General features: G+C 51.8%; 1 protein-coding gene across 2 annotated transcripts in view; it reads left to right on the top strand.

Moving 5' to 3' along the window:
- Nucleotides 1–10,760: 10,760 nt before the first annotated feature.
- Nucleotides 10,761–25,359, top strand: part of ARHGAP39 (Rho GTPase activating protein 39) — a gene marked incomplete at both ends in the record, with an annotated part of 39,210 nt that continues 24,611 nt past the window's right edge. Inside the window, 2 exons of one of the 2 annotated variants that reach the window (XM_079722357.1) lie at nucleotides 10,761–10,911; nucleotides 17,200–17,634. In XM_079722357.1, coding sequence (XP_079578483.1) covers nucleotides 10,832–10,911; nucleotides 17,200–17,634 — 515 coding nt within the window. The remainder of the gene's footprint in view (nucleotides 10,912–17,199; nucleotides 17,635–25,359) is intronic. The other variant, XM_079722356.1, reaches the window with a different exon arrangement.

The following is a 25,359-nucleotide window of genomic DNA, read 5'->3' as shown; positions in this document are numbered from 1 at the left end:
TCTACAAGATCCAGACTCTTTAGCGGTGAGATGGGGAAGAAGAGAGGGGAAACGGCGCTCCCTGTGGACATGCCGGCCTCTGGCAGTGCCTTGGGCCGTGTCCCCCGTACTGTGGGGGCTAAGAGGCTTCCCAGTGAGTCACCTGGCAGGCAGGCAGACAGGCACCCGAAGGAGCTTTTGTAGGAGGGCCTTCGGATGCCCATGGAGCCGCCTTCCCACCTGCCCCCTCGCAGCAGCAGTCAAGACTGAGGTCCCCGTGCTCACTCAGAAGCCAGGAGGCTCTTGCTGGAGCCAGAGGGAAGAAACTTCTGGCCGTGTTTGGGGGTGTCGCTGGTGGCTCTTGAGAGAGCCAGCCTGAGCAGAGTATAGGGGAGAGCGGTCCGGGGCTTCCTAGAAACCGGACAGCCCTACTGGGCACGGGTGCCGGCTGCTCGTCTTAAGTTTGAGTTGGGTTTCTGTCACTTGCAACCAAAAAATGTCCTAAGACCAGAAACTCATTTCCAGAGCAGAACCTGTAAGGAAACTTGGCAGTCGAGCATTCTGGAGCAACACAGCTGGTGGGAGCTCCCCGGCTCAGTCCTGTCCCCGCCCTCGTTTATAGACAAGCAGTGATCAGGAGCCAGCATGGGACCCTCACGTAGACACCGAAAGGAGGAGAAGGCAGCCCCGGGTGCAGCAGCGGAGCTCAGCTATGCACAGGAGGAGGGGGCTCCAGGGGACAGGATGCGGGGAGAGGGCGCTGGCAGAGCTGAGAAAGGAGCTGGGGGACAAGGGCTGTGACAGACGTGAGAGCCCCACGAGTAACGGCAGACAGCGGGAAGAGCAAGTCCCCAGGACAGCTGCTTGCAGAGAACATGCCGTGCGGCACGGAGAGGGGCAGACGGAAGGCAGTTGGACGAGGGTCAGAGAGGCACCGCGAGGCGCCGGGCAGCGGGGCGTCCTGGGGGGCACGAGACCCCCTGGGGTGGAGGGGCTGGCTTTGCACCTTGAGAGTCACGTTTGGGAAGAATTGGGCAGCACGGCCCAGGACCTGGTGCCCAAACGGAACCCTCTGTACAGCGTGGACCGCCGCCCTCTGCTCAGGCTGGGGGGGGCTGTGCACAGGCGGGTGAGGGGGGCCCTCCGGGAGCCCCTGGGGCCGGGCCGGGCCGGGGCACCCACGGGAGGAGGCTCCGTAAGGGCTGAGCGTCCGCATAGATCAGTGGTTTCAGGGGATATTTGTCTCTTCTCCCCATTTTACTTCCTTATGTGCTCATTTGTTTATATCAGTATGGACTTAGGGATATCCTTTTCTACTTTATAAAAGTTATAAAGTATAATCGGAATGACTTTTTTTTTTTCCCTCAAAATGTTCCAGCTTTAGGTCATTCGGAGCTCTTTTATTGAGCACCATTGTCCCTTTGGCAGACCACTTCATCGTGGGGTTTTGTTTTTGTCTTAAGTCTTCCTTACTTTCTGACTCTACGAGATCCTCCAGGATCTGTTTTTTTTAAGTTATTTATTTAATTTATTTATTTTTGGCTGCATTGGGTCTTCGTTGCTGTGCGTAGGCTTTCTCTACTTGCGGCAAGCGGGGGCTACACTTCGTTGCTGTGCGCGGGCTTCTCATTGCGGTGGCTTCTCTTGTTGCGGAGCACGGGCTCTAGGTGTGCGGGCTTCAGTAGTTGTGGCACGTGGTCTCAGTAGTTGTGGCTTGCAGGCTCCAGAGCTCAGGCTCAGTAGTTGTGGTGCACAGGCTTAGTTGCTCCGCGGCTTGTGGCATCTTCCCGGACCAGGGCTCGAACCTGTGTTCCCCTGCATTGGCAGCCAGATTCTTACCTACTGCGCCACCAGGGAAGCCCCACCCTGAGAACTTCTGACTTCCTGAATTATTTTCTTTTAAATTTGTGTACATTAAGGTTCAGTCTTTTTGCTGTAAAGTTCTTTGGGTTTGAGAAGTGCATATTGTCAGGTATCCGCAATGGCAGTGTTACACAGAACCGTTTCGCCACCGTAGAAAATCCCCTGTGTTCCCCCATTCAACCATCCTCCCTCCTGGACCACTGGCATCCATGATCTTTTTACCAGCAATATAGTTTTGCCTTGTCCAAACTGTCTTAATACTTGGAGTCATACAGTATGTAACAGAACAAACATTTGAGGTCCTTAATTGTACAGTATGCCAAAATAAATTCCAGGTGATTAAGGAGTGTGTTTATTCAGTAAATGTTTGATTGGTTACTATGTATCAAGGATATAAGAAAACAAACCATCATCTCTGCCCTCAAGGGGCTTACCCTCACCCTCTAGTGGGGAGACAGATGGCATATCACAGTTATAATGACTTACGTGTGTGACTGTACTACAGTCCACCTACACACAAGATGGAGTAACAGGGATCAGATTAGCCCTCCCACTCGAAACTAATAAAAAGCTGGGCAATAGTTGTGAAACCTTGGTTTTCTAAACTTTGGGTATGAGGCAACAAAGTACAGTGATGCTTACGGGATGAGAATCAAACAAGATGAGCCTGATGGTTTCTGCAGCTCTTACGGCATTCAGGGAGGTGTAAGGATGCAGAGCCTGGCAGATTCCCTCCGTAAAGGAGCTGGAGCTTAGAGTCCAGGGCAACCAAGGGGACTAGAGTTTGCAGGCAAGAGCGCCAGAGAGCAGAGAGCAGCAAACAGAGAGAACTTGGAGATGCGCAGAGGGTCTCTCTTAGTTTCCAGCAGAGTGTCGATCAGTGTGTGGGTGTGGGGAAACCACCAGAGGCCAGGGAAAGAGTCACTCAGAAGGATTAAAGGGAACAGTACCCAGAGCTGTCACAACACTGTGAAGAGTGCCTTGTCATCAGGCAGACTGAAAACCTTCATAATTCACAGGGCACTGGGCAGACTACTCAGTGGAGAACAGCTAGCCCTGGAATAAATGCTGCTATGTGCCCCTGAATAATCTTAGAAACAAGAACCAAAAGTTTCACACTGTTTCCAAGTAACTGTATCCCCAAACAAAGCTCAAAAATATTTATAGGAATACAAAAATATACAGCTTACAAAAGGGTAAAATTCACAGTGTCTGGCATCCAATCAAAATTACCAGGCATAGAAAGAAACAGGAAAATACAACTCATTAGGCAGTGAAAATTCAGTTGAAACGGATGCAAAACTGACTCAGATGTTAGATTTAGCAGACAAGGTCATTAAAGCAGTTATTATAACTACATTCTGTATGTTCAGAAAGCTCAAGGAAATACTTGAGACCTTAAGTAGAGACCTGGTGAAGTAAAGACACTGAACTAAAGATCCAAATTAAACTTCTAGGTTTGACATTAAAATGTCTGAATGCAAAACACACTGGATGGGATTAACAGCAGTTTAGATGTTGCAGAAGAAAAGATTAGTGAACCTGAAGACAAAGCAGTAAGAACTATCCAAACTAAAACAAGGAGAGGAAAAGTACTCTTAAGTAAGCAATGCAAAAAAAACGAGCATGACTGAGCTGTGGGGCAGTGGGCAGAGGCTAAGATTTGTGTAATTGGAGTTCCCAAAGAGGGAGGGAGGGACAAAAACTACTTGAAGAAATGATAGCTGAAAAACCTCCAAATTTTATGAAAACTATAAACCTAGATCAAACAATCTTAAACTCTGAGCACAAGGAACATGCCCAGACACATCATAGTCAAATTGCTCCAAGTCAGAGATGGAGAGAAAGGTCTTAAAAGCAGCCAGAAAAAAAGACATAATTACACACAGAGGAACAAAGATATGGACGATGGCAGATTTCTCTTTGGAAACAGTGCAAATGAGGAGACAGTGGAGCACCGTGTGCAAGTGCTGAATGAAAACTGTCAGCCTAGGAGCCAACACCAGGGCAAGTATCTCTAAAATGAAGATGAAATAAAGATACTTCAAACATACAAAAGCTGAAGACTTTCACAGCAAGAAATGTTATAGGAAATTCTTCAGGCTGCAGGAAAATGAAACCAGATGGAAATCTGGATCTATGTGAAAGAATGGAGAGTCCTGGAAACGTACCTACATGACTAAATATATGACACTTTCTTATTATTTAATTCTCTTTAAACGGCATCTCTTTAAAACAATTATTTAACTAAAAATAATAACAATTTAGCAGAGTTGGGGGATTGTAACATAAATAGAATAAAATGTATGACAAAAATGGCACAAAGGCCAGGAGAAACGGCAAAACTCATGCTTGAGGAAATGTAATTTCACTTGAAGGCAGACTACGATCAATTAAATATGGATGCTACAAGCCCAAAAGCAGCTACTAAAATAGCAAGACAATGAACTACATACAGCTGATAAGTCAACAGTGGAGATAAAATTGAATCACATAAAATAATTCAAAAGAAGGCAGAAAAAGAGGAAAAGGGGGAACAAAGAACAGATGGGAGAAATCAAAAACAGGAAACGGTAGATTTCAACATAACCTTGTCAGCAATCACAAATATAGATGGTTTAAACACCCCAATTAAACAACAGAAATTGTCAGATTGCATAAAAAAGCATGACCCAATTATATGCTGGCTTACCCAATAAACCCACTTTAAATATCAAGAGACAAATAGGTTAGTAAAAGAAAGACAAAAGAGATACAATTCTAATGCTAATGGAAAGAAAGCTGGACCTGCTGTAATAATATCAAATGTACTCATTCCAGAGCAAAGAAAACTACCAGGTAAAGATATTTCATAATGATAAGGAGGTTAATTCCTCAAGAAGATACTATAAATTTTGTGTACTTAATAACAGAGCTATGAAACATGTGAAGCAAAAACTTAGAGAACTGCAAAAAGAAATAGGCAAAGCCACAATTATAGTTGGAGCTCTCAGTACCCTTTCCTCAGTAACTGATGAACAGGTAGACAGAAAATTAGTGTTGGCACAATCAATCAACTTGACCTGATTGACATATATAGAGCATTCCACCCAACAACATGGTTTTTCCAGTGCATATGAAATATTTACCAAGATAGACCATTTTTCTGCACCATAACTTTTTTGACAAAAACGGTATTAAATTAGAAATTATAAAAATATCTGGGACTTCCCTGGTGGCACAGTGGATAAGACTCCGCACTCCCAATGTAGGGGGCCTGGGTTCGATCCCTGGTCAGGGAACTAGATCCCACATGCATGCCGCAACTAAGAGTTCGTGTGCCACACTAAGGAGCCTGCCTGCTGCAACTAAGACCCAGCGCAACCAAATAAATAAATATTAAAAAAAAAATCTGGAAAATCACCAGCTATTGGGAAAGTAAATAACATACTTCTGTATAATCCACGAGTCAAAGGAGAAGTCAAAAGGGAAATGAGCTTTTGAACTGGGTGAAAATGAAAATATAGCATATCAAAATTTGTGGGATATCGTGATAGCTGTACTCTAAAGGAAATTTTATAACACTAAATGCCTAAATTGGATTAAAATTTTAAAAGGTCGCAAATCACTGAACTCAACTTCTACCTTAAATTAGAAAAAGAGCAAATTGAATCCAAACGAATGCAAAGAAAGGCAGTAACAGATCGAAGCAGAAATTAATCAAACAAAGCAGAAAAATAATAGAGAAAACTGATAAAGTGAAAAACTGTCTTTTTTTAAACAAGGTCAATAAAATTGACAAACTTTTGACCATACTGATCAGGTAAAAGAGTGAAAAGACCTAAATCGCCTATATCAGGAACAAAAGAGGGTGGCATCACTGCAGATTCTATTGATCTTGAAAAGAGAACATAGGAAATAACATAGGAAACACTATAGCGACTTTATGCCAATACATTCGACAGCTTGTATGAAGGGGGCAAATTCGTTGAAGGACAAAACCCACTAAAGCTCACTCAAAAAAATGCATGCCCAGATGGCTTCACTGGTGTGTTCTACCAAACATTTGAGGAAGAAATAATAACAGTTCTGCACAGACTCTCCCAGAAAACTGAGAGGAGGGAATATTTCTCAAATCATTTTATTTTGCCAGTATTATCTTGATACCAAAACCAGACAGACATCACAAGAAGAATAAAGTACGGACTAATCTTCTATATGAACATAGGCGCAGAAATTCTTAACAAAATTTTATTTTGTTAACAATATGTAATATATACAATATATATACGTGATACAACAGTACATAAAAGTGATAATATATCCTGACCAATTGGGATTTGTCCAAGGAATACAGGGTTGGTTTAACATTAGAAAGTTAATCAATGGAATTCAACTATTCTGAAACCAAAAAAGAAAAATCATGTGATCATTTCAATAGACATGGTAAAAACGATTTACAAAATCCAACATCCATTTCTGATTTTTAAAAAACTCCGCAAAGTAGGAATTCAAGGAAATTTCTTCAACCCAACACAGGACATTCATGAAACATCTGCAGTTAACATCACACTTTTTAAAAAATAAATTAAATTAATTAATTAAGTTTTATTTTTGGCTGCGTTGGGTCGTCATTGCTGCACGTGGGCTTTTCTCTAGTTGCGGTGAGTGGGGGCTACTCTTAGTTGCTGTGTGCGGGCTTCTCATTGTGGTGGCTTCTCTTGTTGCGGAGCACGGGCTCTAGGTGTGCGGGCTTCAGTAGTTGTGGCACACGGGCTCTAGAGCACAGGCTCAGTAGTTGTGGCACATGGGCTTAGCTGCTCCGCGGCATGTGGGATCTTCCCAGAGCACGGCTAGAGCCCATGCCCTCTGCATTGGCAGGCGGATTCTTAATCACTGCGCCACCGGGGAAGTCCAACATCATACTTAATAGTGATACACTGGCTGCTTCCCCTGAGATCAGGAATGAGGCAACTGTGTCTGCTCTTACCCATCCTAGTCAGCATCTTGGTGGAGGTTCTAGCCAGGGCAGGGAAGGAAGAAAAAGAAAACGATCCGTATTGGAAAGGAAGAAGTAAAATTGTCTGTGTTCACCATTGACATGATCATATATAGAGAAATTCTAATGAAATTTTTGAAAGGGAGGGCGCAATTAGAGCTAATGAGTGAGTTTAGCAAGGTTACCAATATGCAAAACCAAATGATATACTTCTGTACTAGTAACGAACAACTGGAAATTGTTTTATATTTTGTTAGTGTCAAAAATATGAAATACAGGTAAATTTGACTAAATATGTACAGGATCTCTGCACTAAAAAAAAAACTACAAAACACTGCTGAGAGAAACTAATAACTAATGGAGAGATATGCCCTGTTCACAGATTTGAAGACTCAGAATTGTTACGATGTTAGTTTTCTTCATGTTGATGGGTAGATTCAATGCAACTGCAAGCAAAATCATAGCAGCCTATTCTGGAGAAACTGAGAAGCTGATTCTGAAATTCATATGGAAATGCAGAGGGCCTAGAATAATTAAAACAACTTCAAAAATGAAGAGCAAAGTTGGAGGGCCAACACTACCTGATTTCAGACCCAGGGCATTTGGGTCACCGAGATGAGGTGTCTATCCCAGATTGGAGAAGGCTTTCTGGAGGAGGTGATGCCTTAGCTGGCACTGAAACGAGGAGGGCAGCCAGATGCACTGGAGGTGGTAGGCTTGCTGCTGTGGACCAGCCGGGAAGGATGGCAGGTGAGTGAAAGGAGGTGCACAGGTTGAAGACATTGATTTGAGTTGCTCTCAGGTTATGGTAGGTACCTTTTACTTTTTCCAAAATTTCACTAACAGTGCTGTTTTAGTTTTGTGTTTTTAATGTTGAAGCCATACAAGAAGGTCACCTATTTTCTCTTAGACAATTAGAAAGACTTGTTTCATTTTTTTAAGATGGCATTCCTGCCGGTCTTAAGCATTCCTGGTAGTTGTGTGGACATTCCAGTGGTAGGAAGGAGGCGGCTGGGAGCCTGTTCTCCAGCCCAGGAACTGAGTGGAGTCGAGTGGGACATGGGGCGTCACAGTCCTTCTGGGCCTTAGAGAAAGTGTCTGATTGGCCTGCAGCGTCCCTTGCCCCTGGGCCCCTGGCTGGCTGTGTTCCCATCTCTTGCCCTGAACCTGTTTTCTCCCCGCCTTGATCAGCACAGATAGGATCTGTGGACCGGCCTCTTCCAGAGAGGGCCTCGTCCCGATAGCGGCTGGGATGAGGACAGGGAACAAGGGGCAGGTGTCCCCTGCGGTGCTGCTGCTGCTCCGCAGTTCTTCAGACGTTTTACTGAAGTGAGGCTTGTGTACAAGAAGGTGTGAAAGCGATGGCATGGAACTCCGAGAGCTTTTTTTTCTTTTCTTTTATTTATTTATTTTTGGCTGCATCAGGTCTTAGTTGCGGCATGCGGGATCTTTCGTTGTGGAGCACAGGCTTCTCTCTTCTCTAGTTGTGGCATGCAGGTTTTTCTCTTCTCTAGTTGTGGCACGTGGGCTCCAGGGCATGTGGGCTCTGTAGTTGTGGCACGTGGGTTCCAGAGTGCGTGGGCTCTGTAGTTTGCAGCATGCAGGCTCTCTAGTTGAGGCGTGCGAGCTTAGTTGCCCCATGGCATGTGGGATCTTAGTTCTCCGACCAGGAATCGAACCTGCATCCCCTGCATTGGAAGGCAGATTCTTTACCACTGGACCACCAGGGAAGTCCCTCTGAGAGCTTTTATAAACCAACACTTGCTCAACAGTGGCCCTGCCCCTTGGGCCCACCTGTCACTACCCGGCATAGAGGTGGCTGCTTCTGATGCATGCCCTCAGAGGCTCGTGTGCCTGATGTTGAACTTAACGTAAGAGGATCGTGCTGGTGACTCCAGTGTGTCAGGCTCCTGTCTCTCACCCCCCGGGAGCCACACCCAGGTTGTCGGGGGCAACTCCTGTGTGCCATTTCTGCTGTGATGGACATTTGGCAGTTTCCCGTTGCGGCTTCTGGAAATGCCATGTGCAGGTCTTGGTGAGCGGACATGTGGCCTCTGCTGGCCCCTATCGCTGGAAGTGGCAGCCCTGGATGACAGGGCCTCGGGGTACGTGCAGCCTAGGAGGTGCTGCTAACCCGGCTGGAGGGTGTTAACCTGCGTCCTGCAGCCGGTGAGCCTCCACACTCTTGCCAGCGTGGGCTAGGTTTTCTGTTCCACGCTAGCCATTCCGGTGGGCACGCGCGTGTCCCGTTTATGCTTTTAATTAGCATTTCCGGATGACCGATGAGGTGGAGCACACTTCTGTGTGTTTATTAGTCATTTAGATTTTTGTTGTTGTTAAGTGTGCTTTCAAGTTTTTTGTCCTTTTTTCTATTGATTATGTTTTTTTCTTATTTATCTCTAGGAATCTTTTATGTGTTCTGGAAATAGTCCTTTGTCAGATCAGATAATGTACACACATTTATGTAATGTATTATACATATTCTATGCATCAGGTATCTCCTACCCTGGATTTGTCTTTTTTCTTGTAATGGAAAAAAAATTTTTTTATTTATTTTTATTTTTTTTGAAAAAATTTATTTTTAAAAATTTTATCGGGCTTCCCTGGTGGCGCAGTGGTTGAGAGTCCGCCTGCCGATGCAGGGGACACGGGTTTGTGCCCCAGTCCGGGAAGATCCCACATGCCGTGGAGCGGCTGGGCCCATGAGCCATGGCCACTGAGCCTGCGCGTCCGGAGCCTGTGCTCCGCAACGGGAGAGGCCACAGCAGTGAGAGGCCTGTGTACCACAAAAAAAAAAAAAAAAAATTTTATCGAAGTCTAGTTGATTTACAATGTTGTGTTAATTTCTGCTGTACAGCAAAGTGATTCAGTTATACATATATATATTCTTTTTCATATTCTTTTCCATTACAGTTTATCACAGGATATTGAATAGAGTTCCCTGTGCTCTACAGTAGGACCTCGTTGTTTGTCCATTCATTATATACTAGTTTGCATCTGCTCATCCCAAACTCCCAGTCCTTCCCTCCCCCACCCCCCCTTTGCCAACACAAGTCTGTTCTCTACGTCTGTGAGTCTGTTTCTGTGTCGTAAATAAGTTCATTTGTGTCGTATTTTAGATTCCACATACAAGTAATATCATATGGTATTTGTCTTTCTCTTTCTGACTTACTTCGCTTAGTATGAAAGCCTCTAGGTCTATCCATGTTGCTGCAAATGGCATTATTTCATTCTTTTTTATGGCTGAGTAATATTCATAATGGTAAAAATTTATAAGCAGAGGTTCTTAATATTATAGTCCAATTTGTTAATGTTTCTTTTGTGGTTAGTGGCTTTTTGTGTCTGATTATGTGCACCTACTCTAAAACCACAAAGATTTTCTCCATTTTTTCTAAAAGTCTTACTGTCTTACTTTTAATGTTCAGAGCATCGGTTTACCTAGAATTGAGTTTAATGTATTGGATGAGGTAGGGGTCAACGTTCATTGTTTCCCATGTGTAAATCGTGTCAATGCAGCACTGTTTTTGAACAGCCCCCTCTGTCCTAAATCTGGGGGCCTTGCGTGTGCATAGGTCGTCACCCTTGAGTGTTGCCCAGTCGAGGGCGTGCCATGTGCCTCTCACTTGTGGACACGGTAGCACCAGGTGGGTAGTGCTGTCCCTGTTTACCAGGCAAGAACACTGCTCTCAGAGGGGGCAGGCAGCTTGCCTAGGGCCAGCTGGCGAGGGGGTCTGGATGCCCTCCGCGGAGGCTGGGCAGGGGCTGGATCCCGGCTGGGGTTCAGGGTTGGGCGCAGGAAGCTCAGAAACCAGCTGAGGCATGAGTGTGCCTCATTCTCGCCGGTGACCTGGGCCATGAGGGGCTAGGCTGGGAGTTACTGTTTCCCCAAACCCAAAGGCGTAATAATGTGGCTTCTGCTCTCTCTCAGGGCGGTGCCTTCCCGACTGATGCTGAGGGCATCCCACCGACCTGCTGACATCCGTCCACCTGGGTCCTCAGGAGAAGGCTGCGATGTCCCAGACACAGGACTACGAATGCGAGAGCCATCATGCTGGCCTGCAGGAGTCTCGGATTTCAGGATCTAGCACGAGGTAAGGAGGCTGACTCACCGGGGGCCAGCGAAGCAGGAGACTTTTCCTCGGCCTGTCAGTGCTGTCCTGCCTGCTTACGCGGCCTGGCCCCACTCTCCTCCACGAGGAACTGTGTGCTGCCTTCTGAGTCTGGCATCCCCGGGGAGCCCCACCTCCTGTCGCCAATGGGCTGCAGAGCAGGGAGGGCTTCTCCTCGGGCAGTGGATGCCCTGCCAGCCCTCAGCTGGGCCCAGCCCCTTAGGCGCCCTCTGGGCATCTGCGCCGAGGCAGGCGGCCACAGATGATCACTTGCGTTTTTCTAATTTATGGCTTTATTTGGGAATAATTCCACAAGTTGCACGAACAGGAGGAGTGCTCTGAGCATCAGGTCCCCTTACCCAGATTCAGGCTCTGTGCCGCCGTGCGGCCGCTGCTCCTTCCACAAACAGCACTGTTCTGAGTCATCTGGGGGGACACACACATCCAGCCCCGTGTTTGCTCACATCTCCCAGGACAGGAGGCGCCGTGCGTAAATCTGTGCGAGGAGAAGCACCCGCCTCCTGTGCCACCTGGTCCGGCTTCGGCCGCTGGCTCCCTGCCGTCCTTCGTGGCGCTTCCGGCCCCTCCAGCACCGCTCACCCCGAGTCTGCTGCACGTCTCCTTTGTGTTTTGTAAGCTGGAAGATTTCCACCTCCTTTCTCTGCCTTTTGTGACATAGACACTTTTCCAGGGAAGTCCCCCTTGTTAAGATGGAGCACTCGGTTTGGTTTTTCTGATGATTTCTGAGCAGAGTGCGTCCTTCTGCAGGTTCACGGCCACTGCTGCCCACCTGCTGCCCACCTGCTCTCGGGACAACGGCTGTTGGCCTCGCTGCCGTGCTCCTCGCCAGTTTCGGGGCTTCCACCGTTTCTTCCTTGACCTGGGCCTTCCTGGGGTGGGTGCGGAGCTGGGTGGCTTCCCAGCCACGGCACCCGGTCCACACCGGCCGGCCGGTGCCCCCCGTCCCTCGGGAGCAAGAGCCCCTCCTCCCCATCGCCGTGCTCACTTGTGGAATCACAACTTCCGTTCTGCTTTACGTGGTTTGTCGTTCATCCCGCACTTAATGACTTGGAGCTCTGCTGTACCACATGGGCCGGTGAGACTCCTGCAGGCTGGCCCCTGTGACTCCTGGTGGCTTCCCCGGGCTCCAGGTGCATCCCGTGCTGCCTCCCCCTTACCCCCGTCAGCTGTTTCTCTGAGGGGCCCTGTTCCCCAAGGGAAGACTAGGGCCTAAGGACCAGCGCGTGTGCTCGTGGCTCCTGCGACGTGTGTGTTTCTTGACCCTTTAAGCAGAAGGACTAGAAATGCTGAGTTTGCGTGGACATCTCCGGTCCCAGCCCTTTTCTGGGGCTTCTTCTTGCCGCCTTCTGTACCACAGTCCTCTCCTCCTCCAGGAGAGCCCTGTTTCCAAGAGCCGCAGGGCAGCGACTCGTTTGTTCAGCTGACAATATGTCCAAGATGGTTTCAAAGTCGCTTGCCCATTCTGCTACAGAGTTGTGTGTGTGTGTGTGTGTGTGTGTGTGTGTGTGTGTGTGTATACATACGCATACTAGAAAAACGTTCAGGACTTACTTGCACGCCCACACGCACCCTCCACCCAGGAGCAGGAATGGAGCCTGGTCCTGTGTGCACGCTGGGTTAGCTTTCTTTTCCCTCTTGTGGTTATGATGTTCATCAAAACACAGTTGCGTCCATTTGTTTCAGTTTGAGGGTTTTTTCCTCTCCCTTTCCATTCCTATTGATTTAATTTTGTTTTGGTTTGTTTTGGTTTGGTGTTTTTGGCTGTGCCCACTCGGCTTATGGGATCTTAGTTCCCCAACCAGGGATTGAACCTGGGCCCCCGGCAGTGCAAGCACTGAGTCTTAACCCCTGGACTGCCAGGGAAGTCCCTAATTTTGTTTTTTGAACATGTAGACCCTTAACATGCTTTCAAAAGACAAAACTATTCAAAAGGTATTTATATTCAGAGAAGGACCCCCCAGACCTTCTCCGTGCCCCCACCTACCTCTTGCAGGAGGTTTTCTGGTTTATCTCCTATGTTTCTGTTTGGAAGGGTGCCCTGGACCTCGGGCCCCAGAGGTGGCCCCCTTTGCAGCCTCCTGGGTGTGGTGGCCCACCAGTCCCATGTTCAGTGTACGTGCTTCCAGTTAGTGTGCAGTTAGGAGTGATGCTGCAGTGACAGCCTGGTGCTTGTGTCATTTTGTTTTCTTGGTGGTGTGTCTTCAGGGAAATTGGAGTAGGGGTTGCTGGGCTGGAGATGTTGTGCCCTCACGTGCCCTCCATGGGGCCCCGCATGCTGCCCCCGTCTGCCCACAGCCTCCCGCAGGACGAAGCTCGGGCCTGGATGTGGTGCCCGGGGGCCGGGGGCCTCAGTGTGGCGTGGGTTTTATGTCTGATGCCAGGTGAAGTGGGACATTTCACACTTTAACAATTGTCTATTCTTATCTTTTGCCCATTTTCCTATAGTATATTTGTTTTTTTCTTGTTAAAATTTATGTATTAAGTATATGAACCTTTTATCTGTAATTTATATTGCAAATATTTAATATTCTCACCAGATGTGTCCAAAGAAACCAACTCTTTTTTACTTTACAATTTACTGATCTTTTTTTAGTGCCTCTGGGTTCTTAGTCACTGCTAGGGGTGAGCTTCCTGTGTGTGGCGCGAGCTAGGGGCCGGCGTCCCCCTCCTGCCCGGAGGCCTCAGCTCCCAGCACCGTCTGCTGGAGAGGCTGCCCCTTCCCTGGTCAGCGGTCCTGCCCCTCCTGTTGCAGGATCCCCAGTGCAGGGGCCGTGCTTGGTCACACTCGCCTCCCTTTCCCCTGGCAGATTGCCTGGGACATACTTGGCACTCGTGAGGCTCTTCCGGGAAGTAAGTATTTGAACAGGCCATTGTCTGCGAGCAAACATCTCCACGACTTGGAGGAAAGAGGCAGGTCGTCGCGCAGCGTGCCCGGCACACGGGGAGAGGCCGCGGCCGGTGTCACACCCAGGAAACCGCTGTCATCTTGAATCTTCCGGCTCTTTCCCCAAATGGCTCATTCTTTCCTACCCAATTCCTGTTAGACATCGTCGCCAAATACATCTCCCTCGAACTGCATTCCGATGGTGTGGGTGGGTCACTGTGATCAGTCTGTCACCCACAGGTCCCGACCCTTCCTACTGGCAGGGAAGCCCCAGAGTGGTTTCAGCACCATTCCTCCATCACGCGCCCGGGGACCAAGCATCCTTAGGCTCTGCAGCCCCCACTGACTGGGTGCTAGGTGTGGGCTCCCGGCCCTCCCCAGGCTCCAGGTTCCAGCACATTCTCTGCCCCTGGGTCCCCGGGGGACTTGGCTCAGTGCCGTAGGGAGCGCCCAGGACATTCTCCTGAAAAGGGGGGGTCCTGCCCACCTGCACACAGGGATGCGCTGAGAAGGGAACAAATGCTGTTCTTTATTCAGAGAGAATCATCGCCGTTAAATTCATTTGAAAGTGTATTTAGAGCAAAAATAAGCATTGTTATTGCTTCCCTGGGGCTCAGAGTGTTCGGTCCAGTGCTTTCTGAGCATCTCTGCTGGGTCAGCCCTTCCTTGGGTAGCGTCTGCCTTTTGTCCCAGCCGATCCCATGCCGCGGCCCGAGGGGAGAGCAGGCGGTCAGCTGAGGGCAATCTTGGAACCTTGGGGCTTCCTTCCTCACGGGAGCAAGACCCCCAGCTCCTGGCCTGGTCTCCAGGCGCCTTCATCCCTGGGTGGGGGGCGCCCTCGGGCAGTGCCCACCAGCCTCCAAGCCTGGTGGCACCTGTATCCTCTGGCTGAATGCGGGGCGCCTGCTGAGCTGCGCTGGCGGTGCCTTCCATCCTAGGGCAGTGCAGGCGGCCTCAGCTTCCTGGTTAAAAGTACCCAGTTCCCGGGCTTCCCTGGTGGCGCAGTGGTTGAGAGTCCGCCTGCCGATGCAGGGGACACGGGTTCGTGCCCTGGTCTGGGAGGATCCCACATGCCGCGGAGCGGCGGGGCCCGTGAGCCATGGCCGCTGAGTCTGCGCGTCCGGAGCCTGTGCTCCGCAACGGGAGAGGCCACAGCAGTGAGAGGCCCGCGTACCACACACACACACACAAAAAGTACCCAGTTCCCAAAGTTAGACGTTTGCTCCGTCTTCTGTGTGGACAATGGCCAGCTGGCAGCCGTGGGGATCCAGGCAGGAGGGGGCGAGAGGACAGGAGGGGGTGAGAGGGCCACACACTCCCACCAGGCAGAGAAGCAGGGCAGGGGCTGGTCCACTCAGTGCCGCGAGGTGGCTGGGGAGCAGATTTTGGCGCCAGCAGCAGGTTGATGGCGGCGAAGGCTGGGCCCAGGAGGGGCGTCTGGGGACAGATGATGACAGCGGGCACACGCCAGGGCTCCAGCCCCACCTTCTGCAGAAGCTGGCCTTGCAGGGTTGCTATGATCAGCGGCCACGTGAGGCCTGAGGAGCCCAGAGATGCTGCAGCCCTACAGCACGGCTGGCAGGTCTGCCTCCTGTCCTCTACGTCTAGGACACCGTCTCACGGCCTCTGTCCCTCGAGCCGTCTGGTCCCGGGATGCCCACCCAGCCCTGTTCCCCCCTCTACAGGATGACAGGTTAGGCAGTGGTCCCACGTGGGCAAGCACGGAGCCCCAGCGCCCTCCCCCACCGAGAGCTGCCCAGTGTGACCGACCGCAGGTGGAGGGAGACGGGAGGGGTGCAGCTCGGAGAGAGAGGGGGCTCGCTGGCTGGATGACCGGGGCGGGGGAGGCCGCTCAGACGTGGCCAAGCCCCACAGGCCGGTCCCACTTCGCATTTCATCCTCCAGCCCTGAGGATCCTCGGGGCTCTCCCTCTTTCCTGCTCCCTTCTCATCTCCTGCCCTCTCTGTGGCTCCACACTATCCAGCTGCTGTGCCCTGCCCACCATGCTAACCTGCCTTGGCTCAGCCGGCTTCCAGAAATGACTGTGGACCCAGACCTGCAGGGCTGCTGCGGGGCAGGGGCGGTGGGGGTGGGGGTGGGGTGTGTGTGTGTGTGTGTGTGTGTGTGTGTGTATACTAAGTGATCGGGCTCATCGCCTGCAGGACTGTGCCTTCTCTCCTCCCCACCCCGAGCACGTCTGGCCTCAAAGTGTAGGGATGAGGTCCCCGTAGAAGGATGAGGTCCTCAGAGAAGGTTCTCTGAGGTCCTCAGAGAAGGGCTGCCCCCTCAGCCCTCTGCCAAAGCCCACCCATGCTCCCAAGTGAAACACTCAAGGAGCAGGGTGCCTCCCCTTCTCTCCGAACCCCTGGAAGCTCCTGACCATCCCAGTGGTGGTGAGGACCAGGCCCATCACAGAGTCCAGGAACAGTGGACACGGTGCATCCACACTGCAGAGCAGTCCATGGCATTTAAAAGATTGTTGTTTGCTGAAACTTGGAAGCAGAATAAAAGATGCTCCTTGTCGGGCTTCCCTGGTGGCGCAGTGGTTGAGAGTCCGCCTGCCGATGCAGGGGACGCTGGTTCGTTACCCGGTCCGGGAAGATCCCACATGCCGTGGAGCGGCTGGGCCCGTGAGCCATGGCCACTGAGCCTGCGCGTCCGGAGCCTGTGCTCCACAACGGGAGAGGCCACAACAGTGAGAGACCCGCGTACTGCAAAAAAAAAAAAAAAAAAAAAAATGCTCCTTGTCAGCTGGAGCACACCCTGATATCAAGCACATCGGCATTATAATTGCCTTGTTCTGAATAGCTTTAATTTACACTCTTAAAAAAAAAGGCCTTACGTGGATGGAAGTCCTCTCCTTGGGGTGGGGGGTGCTCGGGGGGCCTCTGGGGGGGAACCATCTCCGCTTTTGACTGGGGCGTCACAGTGATGGTGGAGTCCGCTTCTGCTGCAGGTGGATGGGTGGTGGTGGCCTGCAGTGGCTGCTGCTAAGAGCAGCCAGGGCATCCTGTAGGGACCTGGCCCCTGGCTGGGAGGAGTGTGTGCAGTGCACGTGGTCCAGGGCCTCTGAGGACAGGGAGCCAGAACCCAGGGCATCCCTAATGTGGGACCAGCAGAGAGGGGCCAGTTGGAAGATCCCCACCACTTCCAGGGCTGGGCCCTAATGAGCATATAGAAAATCAGAAGTGGATGGAATTTAGGTATGCGTCGGTTTTATAAGTGACAAGATTTCTTGCTTTTGAGGCTGGCAGATACGAGGACGGGTCTGGTGCTGGATGAGCCATTCTGCAGACACGGGACGCAGGGCGGGTGGCCCGATGGGCAGGATATCCGCACCCTAACGCTGCCGTCCCTCTCCCCAGGCTGGAGTGGGTGGAGATCATCGAGCCGCGCACGCGCGAGCGCATGTACGCCAACCTGGTCACGGGCGAGTGCGTGTGGGATCCGCCGGCCGGCGTGCGCATCAAGCGCACCAGCGAGAACCAGTGGTGGGAGCTCTTCGACCCCAACACGTCGCGCTTCTACTACTACAACGCCACCACGCAGCGCACGGTGTGGCACCGGCCGCAGGACTGCGACATCATCCCCCTGGCCAAGCTGCAGACCCTGAAGCAGAACACCGAGTCCCCCAGAGCCTCGGCTGAGAACAGCCCTGGGAGGGGCAGCAGCGTCAGCCATGACGGCAGCACCAGCTCGTCCCTGGAGCCCGAGCTGGACGCCGGCGACAAGGTGCAGGAGACTGTGGGGCGAGCCAGCCGGCAGGCCGTGCTCGGGGCGGTGAAGGAGGAGAGCGGCAGGTGAGGCCGGGCCGGGCGCAGGGGGTGCGGGGGCCGCGGGGGCTGCAGCAGCCTGCCTCCTCGGGGTGGGACCCTGTGCGGGGAGGAAGGGCCGCGCTCCCCGTCCCCGCCGGCGGCGGAGCCCGGCAGCGAGGCTGTTCTCTGCTCTCCGGACCTGTTGCCTGGGGCTGGAGGTTTCCTGGCTACTTGTAAAATTGCTTGGTTCTTTCCGCTGGGGGAAGTGCGAGCGTGGCTTCGGGCCCCCAGAGCCGGCCCCGCAGAGTACGTGTGAGGAGGGGGTGCCTCCCCGAGGCCGACCAGCCTGTCGTTCCCGGGACGCAGATCCGTGGGGATCCGTACCATCTGTCACCGAGCACCCCTGCCCAAGCTTGACAGATCTCGCCCGCATCTTGGGAGGGAGGAGAGGGGTTCCCCCCCGTTTTACAAAGGAAGGACTGAGGTGGTCGGCAGCGACGCAGAGCCCAGGAAGTGTCTGCCCTGTCCCGCGGCCGCCGTGGCTGTGTGCAGAGGTGACCGTTTTCCCTCCGGGACTGGCGAACAGTGAGGGCTCCCACCTCCTGCTGGCCTCGCACATCTGGACGTCTCCCCCAGTTCTCGTGGCCCACCCCGAGTGCCCATACCCCAGGGCCTGAACCCCAAGTATCCATTCCCCAGAGGCTGCACCCTGAGTGCCTGTACCCCAGAGCTGGCACTGAGCAGACCCTGTCCCAGGCACCAGAGTCGACCCCAGGGTCCAGCACTCAAGGGACCAAGTCCAGAAGGAATGGCTGGATGACATGTGCCTGGAGAAAACCAAACAGGCTGGAAGTTACCAGAAAGAAACCAGGGGGGATCTGGAATTGGAGGCTGGGCAGGGACAGGGTGGTGGGAAAGGGGCCGGGCAGGCTGGGTTTCACTTGGGGACAGTGGAAATCACAAAGCAGTCGAAAGCCGACTTACACGGTGGGTCCATTTGCTCCTTGGAGAATGACGTGCCAGGCCAGGGACGGCGGCGTCGTGTGCTGAGGGTGCGGGGGGCAGACGGGCAGGGTCGGATGCTCTGGGACTCGAGACTGGCTGTGCTGCTGCTGCACAGCATGGGGAGCCGGACACGCGTGGGGGCAGGTCAGCGTGGGTGCTGGACACACACTGGGCTCGGGCCAGAGCCTGAGGCCTGGGCAGGTGGGCCTGAGTGGGCTGATAGGCAGTTTGGGAGTTGTCCTCAGGAGCCGGAGCCCGGGATGAACCCCAAGGAGGAAGCAAACGAGTTAAAAGCAGCCTTCGGCCCTTCTGGTGTCCTCATGGAGCTCAGGCTGGCTGCTTCCTCCTGTCCAGCAGATCCGACAGCGTTTGGGCTCAGATACCCTCCCGTTTGCCTTGGGTTGTGATGGGTGCTGGCTCATCCTGCAGTCAGGTGAAGGGACTGGACTCTAGGATTCTGTTGACCACCGTGTCCAGCACCCATGCCCGCTCTCTGTGGGTGGGAGTGTCTTCTTTCCAAAAGTGTCCTGGATGCAGCGTGGTGACTCGGATCATGGGGTCGGCTTGGGATCGGGTTCCCACAAGAAGCCCTGTTCGGACATGGGTTAGAATTGTGTTGGATCTGTGGGGAGTAGGCACCTTGATTATGTCACCTTATCCCATAGATGAAGGTGGTGCATTTTACACTTTTTTGCACAAGGACTTGCATGTTTTTTTAAGGTTTATTTTTAGGTACCGTATAAAGTCATGTGATCGTTACTGGTTTACAGACGTGAATCTTTATTTGTCCTGTTTTCACACTTTTGTTGAGCTCTTGTTAGTTTCAGTAGACTTCACCGTCTGTCTCCTGGGTTGGCGGTGACGCCGGCCAGCTGTCCCAGGCTGGTCAGCACTTTCACAGTGAGGATGAACCAGGGAGGGCTTGTCCCTGTGCTCAGGCTGCTGGCCTGTTGTCCGTGTGACACTGTGACACTGTCCATCGGGCTGCCGCATCCCTTTCTATTTTTTTGTTTGTTTGTTTTGGGTTTTTTTTTGTTTTTTTTGCGGTACGCAGGCCTCTCACTGTTGTGGCCTCTCCCGTTGCGGAGCACAGGCTCCGGACGCGCAGGCCCAGTGGCCGTGGCTCATGGGCCCAGCCGCTCTGCGGCATGTGGGATTTTCCCGGACCGGGGCACGAACCCGTGTCCCCTGCATCGGCAGGCGGACTCTCAACCACTGTGCCACCAGGGAAGCCCCGCATCCCTTTCTATTATTAGGCTTTTTAGCATGAATGGATGCGGAACCTTAGCCAGTACATTTTCTTAGTCTATTGTGGGTTGAATTTTGTCCCCCAGAAGATATGCTGAAGTCCTAATTCTCAGCACCTGTGAATGTGGCCTTACTGAGAAATAGGGCTGCTGCAGACATCATAAGTTAAGCTGAGATGGGGCCACCCTGAGTGGGCAGGGCCCTAGTCCCGCAGGACTGGCGTCCTTGCAAGAAGACAGATGCACAGGACAGTACCCTGACGGCCGAGGCAGAGGCTGGAGCCCTGTGGCCGCAAGCCGAGGGACGCCAAGGATGGCTGGCCCCACCGGAAGCTGGATGGGGGCCTGGACAGATTACCTCCAAGCATCCAGGAGGCGCCGGCCCTGTTGGCACCTTGATCCTGGGCTCCCAGCCTCCAGGACCGTGAGAGAGTGAATGTCTGTTCTTCTAAGATGCCCACTTTGTGGTGCTGGTTTCAGCAGCCCCAGGCACTACTACAATCAGCATTTTTAAACAATCATCTATTTCATGTGTTCCTGGGATACTCTGTGTAATTTTTCAAATAGATTCAGGTTGCGGATATTTTATTTAGGCTTTTTTTTCCATGTTGATAAGTGAAAATGGCCTATACTTTTCTCCTTGTTCTGTGTGTCCTGGTTTTTTATCAACAGTGGGAGTGTTTCCTCTGAAACACTGTCTGTTCCTAGAGTGTCTGGCAAAGAGCACTTGCTCACCAGCCAGGCCTGTGACCTGTGTGGATTCCTTTTCTTTACTGCTTGCAGGAATGTCCAGGCATTTACTGTCTGAAATCCTAGTTTATGGAGGCCTGCTGACCTAAGTCACAGACACACTGGCCTAGGCTGCCCTGGTGCCCCTTCCTTCGTGGACGTCTGTCCACACAGGCCCTTTGCTCCTGCTGCCGGGCCTTGTGCAGGTTCCTGGAGGGTCTCCACGTGCTCAGTCCTCTCAGAGACCCCGCTCCGGCTCTCAAGAGCCTCTTCTGTGTCACTGCTCTTCTATTTATTGGACATTTTTTTTTCAGCCTTTTACTAACTTACTGTTGGAAACTCAACTCATCTATTTTCACTGTTTCTTCTGAAATGAACTTTTGAAGTCACGCTTCCCTCAGCATTACTACTTTAGTTTTATTACACGACTCTTGGTATGTAGAATTTTCATTGTTCAATTTTAAATATTTTCTGCTTTTCATTATGATTGCTTTTTTGACACATTTGTAATTTAGAAAACGTCTTAATTTCCAAAACTGTAAGTCACTCTCCATTCTTGTTCTTGATTGTGAACTTAATTTCATTTTGGCCAGAAAGCATGATTTTTTTTTTTTGAGACTTGCTTTGTAGCCTAAATCCTGAATTTTTATAAATGATTTCAGGACTACTTCAGAAATTTCTGTTCTCTGTTAGGTCCAGGGTTCTCTGTGTGTTTGTTAGGTCCGATCTGTTAATTGTGTCAGTTGAGTTTCTTACTCATTTTTTGTCTACCCGATCTATCCATTCCGAGAGGTAAAGTCTCCCCAGACGGTGGATTTGGTCTGTCCCTCCTTCCTGTCTCGCATTGCTGCTGCCTGTATGTGGAAGCTGTGGATCGGCTGTATATAGATTTGCAGTTAGGTGTCCTGATGCATTTTTCCTTTGTCGTTACGTTGTTTACCTGCTGATGTTTTTTGCCTTGAAGTGTACGTTGGAACCAGCGTCGGCCAGTTTCCCCATGGTTAGTATTTGCCTCTGAACGGCAGTCCTTTCCCATGTGCTTTAGGTGTGTTTCTCATCAGTAACCTGTAGGGTTAGGGTCATGCTTCACCCGTTCCAGCACCTGTCCTTGGTCTGGCGGGATGGCTGCGGGGGTGCTTCCTGGGGATCCCTGATACGGCGAGAGGATGTGGTTTACCATCCTCGTATCCTCCAGGCCCAGGCTCTTCCTGTCATCCTTCTTCCTGCCTCGTCCCCAAACTGCTCCATGCGGGCATCCACCGCCCAGCGTGTTCCTGTGCCCGGGGGGCTGTGGGCTGTGGGCTATGCTCCCCGCCGCAGGACACTGCTCTTAAGCTGCGCGCACCCTGCAGCCCGGGGCAGCCCTGCACCTCGTCCTCTGTGCCCGGGGCCCAGGTGGGAGCGTTTGGGGTGAGTGACCGGCAGGGCGGCCCGGGACCGGGCTTACCCAGCAGATCTGGTCAGGCAGAATCTCGCAGATGTGAATCGGCTGCTTGTGCCTTTTGCACACTTTCTTCTGGAGCTGCTGGCTGACTGTTCAGTGTGCAGGAGCCCTCATGGACCCCAGGGCTCGCTCCTCAGAGCAGCGCCCCCGCATGCCTGCTGACTGGTCCCTGGTGTCCTTGATTGTGACGCAACCAGATTTGCCATTATTTTCGCCTTATGGTTTGTTTTCTTTTTCTTTTTTTTATAATAAATTTGTTTGTTTATTTTTGGCTGCGTTGGGTCTTTGTTGCTGTGCACGGGTTTCTCAGGTTGCGGCGAGGTGAGCAGGGACTACTCTTCGTTGCGGTGCGTGGGCTTCTTGTTGCAGTGGCTTCTCTTGTTGCGGAGCACGGGCTCTAGGCACGCGGGCTTCAGAGTTGCAGTATGCAGGCTCAGTACTTGTGGCTCGTGGGCTCTAGGCGTGCAGGCTCAGTAGTTGTGGCTCGTGGGCTCTAGAGTGCCGGCTCAGTAGTTGTGGCTCGTGGGCTCTAGAGTGCGGGCTCAGTAGTTGTGGCTCGCGGGCTCTAGAGCGCAGGCTCAGTAGTTGTGGCGCACGGGCTTAGTTGCTCCGCGGCATGTGGGATCTTCCTGGACCAGGGCTTGAACCCGTGTCCCCTGCATTGGCAGGCGGACTCTCAACCACTGCGCCACCAGGGAAGCCCGTGGTTTGTTTTTAATGTTTTGCTTAGAAAGTTCTTTCTTGGCCTAGGCCCAGAGGTACTTGCTTATATGTCTTGTGTTAACTTTATAGTTTTCTCTTCCACGTGGAGGCCTAGGTCGGCCTGGCGCCACCTTCGTGTGTGGCCAGAAGGATCCTCGTTCCATCTCCTCCCGGTCCGCCCGCGCCACACGCCCCCTTCTCTCCCTGCAGCGCCGTCAGCCTGCTCTTGCGGCACCACCCGAGCCTCGTGTGTGCTCGGAAGCGGCCCTGTCTCCTCTTTGTATTTAAGAGCATCTCAGCTAGTTGTGGGCTTTTCTTCCATCATCTAAGTCCTAGAGTTCAGATTCGTCAGAAAACCCAGGGGGCTATTGCGTGGACTACAGTATAGTGTAAACATAACTTTTTTTTTTTTTTTTTTTTTTTTTTTGCAGTACGCGGGCCTCTCACTTGTGGCCTCTCCCGTTGCGGAGCACAGGCTCCGGACGCGCAGGCTCAGTGGCCATGGCTCACGGGCCCAGCCGCTCCACGGCATGTGGGATCTTCCCGGACCGGGGCACGAACCTGTGTCCCCTGCATCGGCAGGCGGACTCCCAACCACTGTGCCACCAGGGAAGCCCCTAAACGTAACTTTTGTTTGCACTGAGATAGCAGAACATTCATGTGACTGGCTTTACTGTAGTGGTCTGGGACTAAACCTGCAGTACCTCTGAGGGTCACCAGTGGTTTGAGCTCAGAAAATATATCTGCTGCGAAACTGTGTGGGAACGGAGATCTTGCTTCTTGTTTTAATTTTTGTGGCATGGGAAGGAGATGATAAAACAGCTGCTGATATTATTTGTGACTCAGACATTCACTGTCGTCAAGATGACTCTACTGCAGTCTCGGTATCTCATATAAGCTCTGTTTGCCTTGTAATTTTAGGTTGAATTCATTGAGAAACATTCTCAAATCTGAAAGAAACCCTCATATTCAATGTTGGATGATAGTGGTCGAGTAGAGGTTTTTCTCAAACAGAAGATTTCAGTCTAGGTCGTGAGTTTTTTTAAAAACTGCAGTAAAACTTTCCCCTTTCAAGCTGTTAAACTGTTGTGTAGTAGGTCAAGTTGGGATGTTTCGCTTCTGTTTCTGACAGAAACCCATGGAACTGGTGATGGCAAAGTCCAGGAGAGCAGAGGACGTTCGCGGCCGATGCTGCTGTCTCGTGACTCGTGACGCGTTTGGTGCGTCCTGCAGGGCACCTGCCGCTGAGGGGCGCGGTGCGCACCCGTGAACACCCACCTGTGCGGGCCTGTGGGTTCTCAGCTCAGCCTCTTCTGACACGCGTGTTTTAGCATGATCAGTTGTTAACACATCTTAGCAGATTCCACTTCAGGTTGGACTGAATTCGGTGTTTTCTCAGCTTCTTTGGCAGTAATTTCAGCTGCAATTGCTCCACAGAGATGATTCATAGACGTCAATTCCTCAGTCACTTCAAACTCAGTGTTGACTGCTTGCGTGAAGTAGCAGCTGCAGAGCGGTGTCAGGAACGTGCGGCCGTCACGATCCCAGGGACCCTCTGGTCCTTGGCCGCAGGTGCTGCTCTCACTGTCCTTGACTCTGTCCGTGCCGAGAGGCTGATAGTCTGAAGCAGGTTTCTTTTCTCTGGACACATAACTTTAGCTGCTGCAGTCAACACAGTTTAATAAACTCATCATTGGTGAACAGCATTCCTTGCTTTCCTTGCTTGGCTAACAAATGAGCCACTTGGGAGCTTACTTGGTGTAAGGGTCCTTTTCATTTTCATTTTGTGAAGCAGTTCTGCTGCGATGAGATTTCCATTTCGAACTCTGACTGTTGGGCACATTGGGACATTGCAGTGCTTCCAGCAGGGCTGTGTGTCCTACCGACCCAGCAGCCAAGAGCCCGCGTGCCACCGCGCCTGAAAGGCATCACAGTACAGGCCCGCTCTCTTCATGGTGTGGCATTGTGGGTAGGTGGGGTGGCAAAAGCATCGGTGAAATGTCAGGGGTCGGCCGTGCGTGTGGCGCTCAGGCCGATGAGGTGCAGCTGCATCACTGGGCCTGCGCCACGCTGAGTGATGCAGGCACCTCCTGTGGTCTCTGCCGTGGCCACACACGTCACGGTTGCAGATGAGCGAATGGGACTGTGTTCCCACGTCGTGTTCCTGACGGACACTGGGATTTGAATCTCATGTAGTTTTCACATTTCACACACAAAACAATTTTAATATAGAAACCATTCTTAGCTCACCTGCTATACAAAAACAGGCAGCAGGCTGGACGTGGCCCACAGGCTGTAGTTAGCTGCCCCCTGACCTGAAGGGGCGTGCAGGCTTCCTGGCCTGGCCAGCCCATGGGGCCTGGTGGCCTGGCCCGAGCCCCTCCGTGTCCCCTTCCTCACCACCCTCTGCGTCTCAGCACAGTGGCCACTTCCTGTTCCCAGGCTATGCCCAGCGCGGCCCCCTTGCCGGCCCTCTTTCCTGTCCACAGCTCAGATGCACCCCGCCCGAGAGCCATCCCTGGAGCTGTTTCTGGTCTGGTCCTACAGTGGCCTGAGGTTCTGGTTCGTTCTGCAGTGGACTGCACCCGGAGTGTGAGCCCTGTGTGAGCAGAAGTGTGTCTGCCTCACCTGCCTCGGGTTCCA

This window comes from Hyperoodon ampullatus, assembly GCF_949752795.1.
Source record: "Hyperoodon ampullatus genome assembly, chromosome: 17".
Taxonomy (NCBI): Eukaryota; Metazoa; Chordata; class Mammalia; order Artiodactyla; family Ziphiidae; genus Hyperoodon; species Hyperoodon ampullatus.
The sequence above is the reverse complement of the archived record's forward strand: the minus strand, read 5'-3'. Positions and strand labels throughout refer to the sequence as shown.